The sequence below is a fragment of the Schistocerca cancellata genome, chromosome 1 (assembly GCF_023864275.1).
Source record: "Schistocerca cancellata isolate TAMUIC-IGC-003103 chromosome 1, iqSchCanc2.1, whole genome shotgun sequence".
Taxonomy (NCBI): domain Eukaryota; kingdom Metazoa; phylum Arthropoda; class Insecta; order Orthoptera; family Acrididae; genus Schistocerca; species Schistocerca cancellata.
In genome coordinates, this window is record NC_064626.1 from 706,211,300 (window position 1) to 706,223,379 (window position 12,080).

Below are 12,080 nucleotides of genomic sequence, written 5' to 3' on the forward strand. Positions count from 1 at the left end.
TCCTTTAAAACTGTTGCTGTTTATTCTAAATTGTGCCCCTTCTTTTATAACAGGATCTCGGGATGATGGTCTGGGTGCGACCTGCAGCAGCACTCACCGTCGACCCAGCGCCAGGTGCGGGAGGTGACGCCCGGCTCTCGCTGCGCGCCTATCCAGACGAGCTGCGTGCGCAGGTCTGCGCGGCGGCGCTCCAGCTGCGCCGTGAGGAAGGTGGCGGCGCGCCCGGCGCCCCCGAAGCCGTGCGCCAGGTCTCCGCCGGCTCCCGCCGCCTTGCAGGCCGCGCGCGCCTGCGCGAACGAGCCGCGCGACGCGCCCAGCTCGTAGCAGCGTCGGTCGAACGCCGCGACCGTGTCGCCGCCGCTGCTGCCGCCGCACCGCTCCGGCGAGAACTCTGCAACACGCCGCAAATGCACACTCTCGTATATGTTCGACACCGTATATACACTACTGGCAATTAAAATTACTACACCACGAAGTTGACGTGCTACAGACACGAAATTTAACCCACAGCAAGAAGATGCTGTGATATGCAAATGATTAGCTTTTCAGAGCATTCACACAAGGTTGGTGCCGGTGGTGACACCTACAACGTGCTGACATCAGGAAAGTTTGCAACCGACTTCTCATACACAAACAGCAATTGACCGGCGTTGCCTGGTGAAACGTTGTTGTGACGCCTCGTGTAATGAAGAGAAATGCGTACCATCACGTTTCCCACTTTGATAAAGGTCCGATTGTAGCCTATCGCGATTGCAGTTTATCGTATCGCGACATTGCTGCTCGCGTTGGTCGAGATCCAATGACTGTTAGCAGAATATGGAATCGGTGGGTTCAGGAGTGTAATACGGGACGCCGTGCTGGATCCCAACGGCCTCGTATCATTAGCAGTCCAGATGACAGCCATCTTATCCGCATGGCTGTAACGGATCGTGCAGCCACGTCTCGATCCCTGAGTCAACAGATGCGGACGTTTGCAAGACAACAACTTCTGCACGAACAGTTCGAGGACGTGTGCAGCATCTTGGACTATTTGCTCGGAGACCATGGCTGCGGTTACCCTTGACGCTGCATCACAGACAGGAGCGCCTGTGATGGTATACTCAACGACGAACCTGGGTGCACGAATCGCAAAACGTCATTTTTTCGGATGAATCTAGGTTACGTTTACAGCATGATGATGGTCGCATCCGTCTTTGGCGACGTCGCGGTGAACGCACATTCGAAGCGAGTATTCGCCATCGCCATACTGGCGTGATGGTATGGGGTGCCATTGGTTACACGTCTCGGTCACCTCTTGTTCGCATTGACGGCACTTTGAACAGTGGACGTTACATTTCAGATGTGTTACGACCCGTGGCTTTACCCTTCATTCGATCCCTGCGAAACCCTACATTTCAGCAGCATGATGCACGACCGCATGTTGCAGTTCCTGACGGGCCTTTCTGGACACAGAAAATGTTCGACTGCTGCCCTGGCCAGAACATTCTCCAGATCTCTCACCATTTGAAAACGTCTGGTCAATGGTAGCTGAGCAACTGGATCGTCAGAATACGCCAGTCACTACTCTTGATGAACTGTGGTATCGTGTTGAAGCTGCATGGGCAGCTGTACCTGTACACGGCATCCAAGCTCTGTTGATTCAACGCCCATGCGTATCAAGGCCGTTATTACGGCCATACGTGGTTGTTCTGGGTAATGATTTCTCAGGATATATGCACCCAAATTGCGTGAAAATGTAATCACATGTCAGTTCTAGTATAATATATTTGTCCAATGAATACCCGTTCATCATCTCAATTTCTGCTAGCTGTAGCAATTTTAATGGCCAGTAATGCCCATTGACGGAAAAAGGCCCAACGCCAAGGAGTTGTACGACTTTAACGAAAGTTGGTATGCGTTTTCTTCATCTGAAAGACGACGTCTATTGGAATTTCGCGCCTTCACAAAGCAGTGGCGCTAGTGACGTCACTAGGAGGATACAAATCACATCGCTTTTAAACACGCGCTGTAACGGTCATGAGCGTTAGTTATCTATGAGAGCGGAAGTGGTGAGTTGAGGTTAGTCAAGAATGCCGTTAAGGCGACAAAGACGCCATTATCAGCAACTCATTAAGTTTTAACGGAGTCGTGTATTACGGCTGGAATTCTGCACAAATTCTTTGCAGGAATATAGCAAGACCGAACACCGGTCGGCCACGTGGCACTACCGAGAGAGGAGACCGTCGCGTTTAGCGTATGGCTGTGATGCATCGTACTGCATCTCCGGCAGTAATTCGAACAGCAGTAGGCACAACGAACTGTAACAAATCGTTTACTGCAAGTCAACTCCGAGCCAGACGCTCTGTAGTGTGTATTCCACTGACCACAAACCACCTCCATTTGCGACTTCAACGGAGTGCTCAATGCAGGGGAGGAGGAACTCTGTTGTGTTTCCTCGTCAGAGCCGCTTCTGCCTCAGTGCCAATGATTGCCGTGTGCTGGTTAAGAGGAGGCCAGGTGAGCACCTGCAACCAAGCTGTCTGCGGCCTAGAGAAACTGAGCCTACACCTACTGCCATGATCCGGGGTCTGTTTCATATGACAGCGGGACCGCTCTCGACATGTTACCTTGTCCTGCTCGATCACCAGATCTGTCTGCAATCGAGCGCGTACGTGACATCGTTGCAGTACAAATCCGTCATCAGCCTTAACCAGCATTAAACATCCTTGTATTGAACGACAAAGTGCAACAGATGTGGATCTTCATCCCACAAACTGACATCTGGCACCTTTACGACACAATGCATGCACGTTTCCAATCTTCCATTCAACATACTGGTGGCTACACCAGTTATTAATGTACCAGAATTTCCATACTGCAATGGCTGTTCTCGCACTTACATAACCCTGTGTTAGCTTGAAACTTTAATCACCTAAATATGTTACCTAGACATATGTATTTCCGAAATTTTATTACTCTACGGTACTTCTTTTTTGGTATTGGGATTTTTTTCCTGCCAGTGTACACATTGCTATTGAACACTCAAAGATGTATATTTTATAAATAAAGGAAATTAATGAGATCGGACTTCCGTAAACTGAAATAACCACAGGTTATTGACAGCTTCAAAGAGAGCTTCCAACAATCATCGACTGAAACAGAGGTAAGAAACACAATAGAAGACAAATGGATAGCATGGGGAGATGAAATAATGAAGACAGCACAGCATCAAATGGACAATACCACAATGTCTAGGAGAAATCGTTCCATAACACATGAGATATTAAAAATAATTGAAGAAAAGAGAAAATACCCTGCGCAACAAAATTATAGGTTCACTTTTTCGAAACCCCGTAACTGTCTCTTAGTGTGACGCATAAGTTTGAAATTTGACTAAAAGGTACCTACAACCTTTCTCTGTAATGGTGAAAATGCGTGGCGCCCTGCGAGTCACAACCGGTCTCGGCCACGCTCCAAACACCAAGCTGTAGACACACGCGAAGAAAAGGTCACAGCTCACAAGTTCGTCTGACGTGTAAGGTAGGTTAACGCTATCACACTAGCACTGGAATTCACCATAATTCTGCTCGACGCCAGCAGGATCGCGTCGCACGATGAGAAAATCATCACAGACCCTCTTACATTTCGCCCCTTCTTTTCACGTCTCTACCATGGAGGTCAGATCCGCGACATCCATGTTGAAATCACACGGTTCTCTTATGGATGGCCTAGAGGAGCATTTCAGATACATTGCCGCTCAGAATCGACACGAAAAGGCCCAGGGGCTGGCATAGAGAACACCAAAATACTACCCTTTCCTTAGGTGCACTGATTCCTACACATTTCGCGGTTGAGAACGACAGCTGGCAGTGCGATGAGCAACAGGAAGATGTCCTTGACAGCTTTTGACACTAATGACGGCTTTGGACGCTTCTCTAAAAACGTTCTGGCACTGCATCCCCATTGAACATTATCGGATCCCTTTGGAGGACAGCGCGATGCAATTGTTACTCTCGTGTACAGGTTGAAACCATTAGGGAGCGTTGAAGACCATTAGACTAAATGGGAAAGTAATCCGAAGCAGCAAGGTGTTTATGATCTTTCACCCCTCCTCTTTTACGCCCTTTGTCGCGTAGTGACGTGGGAGTGCAACATTAACATGAGTGTGAATAAAATGGCAAAGGCTCCTCTAAGATACCTGAGTTCGGCAACATCCTCGGAACCATCCATACAACTTTGTTGAGCTCTAGTGCCTGAAGGTTGCCAAACCGCACGAAAGGGCTGTCGAAGGATTGTCTGACCTTCAAAACTTTCGACACGAAGTCAGTCTGGCGGTTGCACTGGCACCTAAGGGTCAGACACTGCTTCGACAGCCCTTTTGTGCGGTTTGGCTACCATTAGGCGCTAGAGCAGCCGTCAGGTTGTTCAAATGGCTCTGAGCACTATGGGACTTCTGAGGTCATCAGTCCCCTAGAACTTAGAACTACTTAAACCTAACTAACCTTAAGGACATCACACACATCCATGCCCGAGGCAAGATTCGAACCTGCGATCATAGCGGTCGCGCGGCTCCATACTGTAGCGCTTAGAACCGCTCGGCCACTCCGGCCGGCAGCCATGAGGTTAAATTGGCGTCAAAGATTCTGAAAGATACATTTGTAACGCGCTCAACAAAATTCCGTGGATGGCACCGATTATGTTGCTGAACATGGGGGCGTTAGAGAGACTCTGTGCCGTTTTATTTATGCGCATGTTTATGTTGCACTCCCTGGTGATCCCGCCACAAGAGGGCGGAAAGCAGTACGGCTGAAAAAGCATAGGTACGCTTTGATGCTTCGGATCACGTTCAAATTTCGGCAGATGGTTTTGAGCGGTCTCTAGTGTTTCTAACTTGTAAGCGAGAGCAAATATTACAGTCACACTGCACTCCAAAGGGGTTCGATCACGATCAATGGGGACGCAGCCCCACAATATCCTTAGAGAAGGTCTGAAACGTTCTAAGGTGTCAGTAGTGTCACACACTATCAAGAACATCGTCCTGTTACTCACTGCACAGCGAACTGTCGTTTCCGACCGCGAAATGTGTGGGAATCAACGCCCCAAGGAAACGTGAAGTTTCAGTGATACCCTTATGCCAGTCCCTGAGGCGATGTATCTGAAATGTTTTCATCGACCACAGGTAAGAAAACTGATTTCAACGCTGGGTGCCGCAGTTATGACCGCTATCGCAGAGACGTCAAAAGAAGCGGTCAAATGCGGGTAAGAGGGGCTGTGACGAGTTTCTCATCGTGTGACACGGCTCCGGTGGAGTTGGGCAGAATTCTGATGAAATCTTATTCCACTGTGACACCATTAACCCACAGTATAGTTCTCAAACACTTTTGAGTTGCGGTCTTTTTCTCGTATGTGTAGACGCCTTGATGTCTGAAGCATCGTCGACCCGAGGGTGAGGTCGCAGGGCGCGACGCATTTGCACCATTACAGACGAAGGTTGTAGGCACCTTTGAGCCAAATTTCAAACTTATGCATCGCAATGCGAGACAATATCGGGGTTTTGATAAAGTCATCCCTTAATTCTGTTGCGAAGTGTATAGAAATATACCAAACGAAGCAAGCGAAAGGGAATACAGGAGTCTAAAAAATAATAACAATGGCAAAGTTCAGTATGTCTGAGCAGGTATTACCGTAGAAACATGCATGACTAGGGGAGAATAAGACGCTGCCTATAGGAAAATGAAAGAGACTTTTGGTGAAGACAGAAGCAACGGTGTGAATAACAACAGGTCCGGTGACAAGCCAGTATTAAGAAAAAAAGAAATGGCTCTGACCACTATGGGACTTAATATCTATGGTCATCAGTCGCCTAGAACTTAGAACTACTTAAACCTAACTAACCTAAGGACACCACACACATCCATGCCCCATGCAGGATTCGAACCTGCGACCGTAGCGGTCACGCGGTTCCAGACTGAAGCCCCTAGAACCGCACGGCCACACCAGCCGGCCAGTATTAAGCCAGCAAGGGACAGCTGAAAGATGGAAGGAATATATAGGAAAGCTATAAAATGGAAATGAACATAAAGACGTTATTACAGAAAGCGAAGAGTAAGCAAATGAATGTGGGACGGACGGTACATGCAAATTGGCAGAACACTGAAAAACCAAAGTCAAAACAAGGGAACCGCAGTAGATGACATTCTTTCAGAATTATTGAGATCCTTGGCAGAGCCAGCCACGGCAAAACTATTCCACCTGGTGTTCAAGATATAGCAGACAGGATAAATATGCTCAGACTACCAGAAGGTTGTAATAATTCTAATTCCAATGAAGGAAGATGCTGACAGATATGAATATTACTGAGTCACCAGTATAATAACGCATGGTTACAAGATACTGACATGAATTGTTTGCAGAAGAATGAAAAAACACGGTAATATCAGTTTGCGTTCCGGACAAATCTTTGGACACCCGAGGTCATACTGACCATACGACTTACCTTAGAAGATAAGTTGAAGAAAGGCAAACCAATGTTTTTAGCATTTGTAGATTTAGAGAAAGCTTCTGACGACGTGCACTGGACTACAGTCTGAAATTCTGAAGGTATCAAAGATAAAATACAGGGAGCGAATGGTTATTTACAACTTATGAAGAAACCGGAATGCAGTTATAAGAGTCGAAGGACGTGAAAGGGAAGTTATAGTTGAGAAGAAAGTGGGGTAGAGTTGTAGCCCATCCTCGACATAATTCAGTCTGTACTTTCAATCATAGGTCTTTCTGTCTATGTATTCGCAAAACGTTACATTTGCCTATATTGAGGGTCAGTTGCCACTCCCTGAAACAAGTGTCGACCCTACGCAGGTCTTGCTGCGTTTCGCTACAATCTGCTGGCGTTGCGACTTCACTGTGTACAACAACGTTATCCGCGAAAAGGCTCAAGCAACTCCAGACGTTATCTCCTAGGTCCTTTATATATACTGTGAAGAGTAATGGACTTACAACACTCCCCTGGAGCACTCCCGAAGTTACTTCTGAAGACTTATCTCCATTTAGAAGGACATGCTGTGTTGTGTTTGCTAGAAACTCTTCAAGTCACACAGTTGATCTGATGTTCCATAGCTCGTATTCGATTCATTAGGCGGCAGTGAGGAACTATATCGAACTGTTTTCGGAAGTCAAGGAACACAGTATCTACCTGGCCGCCTGTATCTACCGTTTTCGCGTCTCGTGGACGAACAGAGTGAGCTGGGTCTCATACGATCGTTGTTTTCGGAAGCCATGCTGCAGAGGAATTTTCGTCCCCAGAAACGTCATAATAAGCGAGCATAAAACATGTTCCACAATTCTACAACAGACCAATGTCGGAGAAACAGGTCTGTAGCTTTGTGCGTGTGCTAGACGACCATTCTTGAGGAGGGGAATGACCCGTACTGTTTTCCAAATATTAGGAACGCTTCGCTCCTTTACAGACCTACAGTACACCGCTGGGAGGAGAGAGGCAAGTTCTTTCACATAATCTGTGTAGAATCGAACCGGTAATTTGTCAGGTCCAGTGTCCTTTCCTCTGTGAGCCATCTGAGTTGTTTTTTAAGCCGTTCCTCTTTTGTGCGGTTTGAGATGTTTTTCTAGCCCTTGGTCACTTATTTCGGTGTATGTCATTTTGTTGTTCGATTGACGATTTGAAGAAGGAACAAAAGTTCGATCTTGCTCTGAGAAACAGTTCTCGAAAAAGAGTTTAGTATTTTAGTATTTTCTCTGTCATTCTCTGGTTCAGTACGATTCTGGTCACAGAGTGTCCGGAGAGATGGCTGGACTGTACTATGGTGCCGTACGGCTCAGCATTTATTGTTTTTCCTCTTTAAAAGATAAGGTGGCGAATGATGCCAGCAGTGTTCCGTTATAATTCTCTGCTGGAATACTGGTTTTGGCACATCTAGAGCAGCGCTGTTATATAACATACATTCTTCGCCACACGTATTTACTCTGCATAATAATGAAAAGCTTCAGTTCTAGGAGAGCAGACGAATAATTATTTCCTGGTTGGTATCAGTGTCGTAGTATCGGAATTTTTTCGAACATCGTGCTTCGTTCATTTTCGGTGTCAGGTTGCAGTGTTTCGCCATTGTACCTGGCATCGCATGCTGGGTTAGAGTGATTTTAGATTCGCAAGCAAAATGTAGATACGTATATTTAAGTACGCACGCCGTGTATTTGTGAGATGACACGGATACGAAAACTAGTGATCATAGAAGGTGGAAACGGCTACGGTCGCAGGTTCAAATCCTGCCTCGGGCATGGATGTGTGTGATGTCCTTAGGTTAGTTAGGTTTAAGTAGTTCTAAGTTCTAGGAGCCTGATGACCTCAGAAGTTAAGTCCTATAGTGCTCAGAGCCATTTGAACCATAGAAGGTGTTCGGAAATTCCCGTACAAACTTGTAGAGAGGAGTATTATGAACTGGAAGACACGTCCGGAAACGTACCGTTTCCGTGTTACAACCATTTGAAAACATGTAGGTAACGCGACCACTTTTACAAGTAATTGATTAGGCGTGAGTCAGTACGCCAATTGTGTTAGAATTCCACTCATTAACAGCCAAAGAAGTTGCTCGTGTACTTGTTGACGGATTCCATTGAACTTGATGCAGTACGCCGTCTTCCAGATCGCGTGTGCGACGTCTCCTTGGAGCACCACAGACACGCTTGCTGACGGTGAAGGTACCGTTTCTTGGAGCCGTTGTGTAATTGTGGGGAAAAGGGTACGTGACGGAGTCGCCGTTGTCGAGAACGATTCTGATGAAGGCGACGAGCAGCTCTTTCATTACCGCGAGCTTCGCCATTCACAAGGATCATGTCGGTGTATTCTGGAAACGTGTAGTCAACCGTGTTCCTCTAACATGCACAGACACGTGATTGAGGCTCGTACCAGGCCAGAGAGGAAGGATAGACGTCAAATGACATCAGCCCATCCGACGTAACCAACCCCACTCCCCCCTCCCCCCCCGCCCCCCACCACTGCTACCCTCCTGCATACCTACCTATCAGATATGTTTTCAAACGGCATTTCCGGACACGGTTTCGTATTAAAATTATGTACTAACCCCCCTCTGCAAGTTCTAGTTGTTTGTAACGCGAATTTCCGAACATCATGTATATGAAACAGGTAAATATTTCTACCCCGGCTGTTGTTATTTTCTTTTATTGTCCCAACACGTGCGACATCTTCACACACCATCCAGACTGCGAAAACAGAGCTAATATAATACGATGATCAGTTACTTTCATCGCATGCTTGAGAAATATTGTAATTAAATATCAAGTATAACTTCCTGGGATCCGCCTCCATATAACTGGGGAAGGTTGTCCTTGCATCGTTGAGTAACAACTAAACAACCGATCTTCTTGTGCACATGAAGGGAGAAAACAGCACGAAGTGATTGCCATGCGGAGGACTTGGGTTCGATTCCCGTTACTCACAAGGATTTCTCATTGTTGGGAGGACTGGGACAGGTTGCCAGTAGAGGACATACTTGACTGAGAAGTAGCGGCTCCAGGTCACGAAAACTGACAACGGCCGGGAGTGCCATATGTTGACGTCACGCCCCTCTATGCCGCCTCTAACGACGCCATTCGCAGAGGATGACACGGCGGTCGGTCGGTACCGATGCGCTCGCCAGGGCCTGTTGACTGAGTCTATGTATACGTTCCTGGTCGATATCGCAACCTTCTTTCCCAAACAGGGTACACACTATCCATCCAATATTCCAAAGAATTTCCAATAGCCGTCGTATGGGAGTGAACGCAACAATAAAGGAGGAAAGTACCTAAGAGATACAGCACACAGCGTAATATGCAAAAGAAAGAGGAATAATATTGCTGCAGTAAGCCACGTGGATTGCCTCCAACTTGCGAATGAAGCAGTACTCCAAGAACGTAATTGTGGAAGGAGAAAGAGGGGAGCCGAGTGCTCCTGGATGGTTAGAACGACGAAACAAGCTGCGCAGAGCTGCTGCGAACAAAAGGCCCAGTCACCGCGGACGGGGGAAGAAGACGTCAAGAATTTCCGGAATGCGTGCCGTCGGAGGACGATAATATCAGCTTAGGAGAGGAAAAGGGAGATTCCGCAGCCGGCTAATGAAGGGACGAGTGCAATCATGAGGATCGTTAAGGAGGGAAAGGAAAGTGAAAGAAAAAGTAATGGGAAGCGAAGCGGATGTAGATTAATGCGGATGAAGGGCAGGAAACCAGCCAGCGCTTTCTAGCGCACGCAGCAGTGAGAGAGCCCCCACTGCGTGCACCGGAGACCCGAGAACGTCTCCGCGGTGCGCCAAGTAATTGCGTCTCCCCAGACCCGGGGAATGTTGTCCTTACTTCGCTGAGTGATTACTAAGCAGTCGGTCTTTTTATACACGACACATGACGGGAGAAAACAGCACGAGTGCGTATGTCTACTAACTGCATTTCTCTCGCTCTCTTTCGTCACGTTTGTGCTACTTACGCACTGTGTCCATTTGCGACTTGTCAGTGCATCCAAATATTACAGACGCCTGTCGATATTCCAATACTTCATGCGTCCGTTATCATAATCCACATTAACTTGCAAAACAAATAGTCCTCCTCACCCAGTCGTTCACAAGTGTTGGTGTATCTTGGACGAATCATTCGGAGCTCAGCAATCTTTCCTTACACACCTGAATACTCCATATCCTCTCCAAAGGAAACTTCTATCATCACATCATATCCAGTTCTGAAATATGCTACGCCAAATACACTGGGAAATCTAGCTCACTGCTTCATTAACTCAGTTAGGACGTCAGTATCACATAATCATCCACTAATCCCACTCACTAAAGTTACGGACCACCGCCAAATTTCTTTCCTCTGTAGCCTTCCGACTTCTAACGTCACATTCCAACACCACCTGCCCTTATGCAATCTCTGTGTACGTTCGAATAACAAGCGTTCCGTCTTATCTACAATTTACATGCAGCGTCACCAACACCATCGTCTATCAACTTGTTAAATTCCTTCCCCACCTCCTGTATTTTGCGTACACGATCATACTACTGAATATTTCGTCCATAAAGATTGGCATCGAGAGGGCTACGACTGTTTTATTTGTATGGACCATACAACATTTTGAATAAGTATAATGCTGTTCCTGTGCCAGTTTATTCCCTCCTATGACATCCAGATACTCCATTTTCTCATGCAAGGAAAACTCCATCCACCTAACCCTACAGGAGACTGTGCCTATAAAGGGTGTTTGAAAATTCCCGTTACAAATTTCTATGACCTATAGAGGGGAGTGACTACATAATATTTTGAACGGGAAACCGTGTCCGGAAACCTCATCCAATGACGCTACAGAGCGTCAAAGCTATAGGCGCAGGCGTCTGTAAATGTATGTATAGACAGGGTGATTCTGTGAGGATGTTACAAACTTTTAAGAACGATGGAGAACGATAAATGTATCAATCTGAGGTAAGGGTCTCAGTTCAGGAAACGAACGAGTCGAAAGTTATAAGGGAAAATGGTTCTGGTATCTCTGAAAGTGGAATACATGTGCGGTACTGTTGTTGCTAAGATTGTAGGGTAAGTAACTTTCAGAGGTGGTGGTAAGGACCAACACAAAAAAATGTCTAATAAACATGGGCTCTAAAAGCATACCTTAAGAACTATGAGCACTTGTTCAATAAAGGAGATGTTTTCACATTAGCGAAGATGAACAAGTGCTCACAGGTACTCAGATGTGCGTTGTAGAGCCCATGTTTACAGGCTTTCTTTCTTGTTTTGGTCCATACTACCACCTCTGAAAATGGCATACCCTACATTCTTGGCAACAACAGCACCGGTGCATGTATTCCACTGTCAGAGGTATCAGAACCGTTTCCGAACCAGGGACCCTTACCTCAAATTGACACATTTATCCTTCTCCATCATCCTCGAAACTTTGCAACATTATCACAGAATCACCCTATACATACATACATTTAGAGGCGCCGGTGTCTATAACTTTGACGCTATGTAGTGCAGCTGGAAGTTTGTAAAAGAAGGTAACGGGAATTTCCGAACACCATGTATGTTCTGAGGTATATCTAGCACTA

At 46.6% G+C, this 12,080-nt stretch overlaps 1 protein-coding gene across 1 annotated transcript in view; it reads right to left on the minus strand.

The window, feature by feature from the left end:
* LOC126184735 (CUB and sushi domain-containing protein 3) overlaps nucleotides 1-12,080 on the minus strand; it is a 556,957-nt gene that overhangs the window by 102,597 nt on the left and 442,280 nt on the right. The window contains exon 7 of the mRNA XM_049927276.1: nucleotides 98-391. Coding sequence (XP_049783233.1) covers nucleotides 98-391 — 294 coding nt within the window. The remainder of the gene's footprint in view (nucleotides 1-97; nucleotides 392-12,080) is intronic.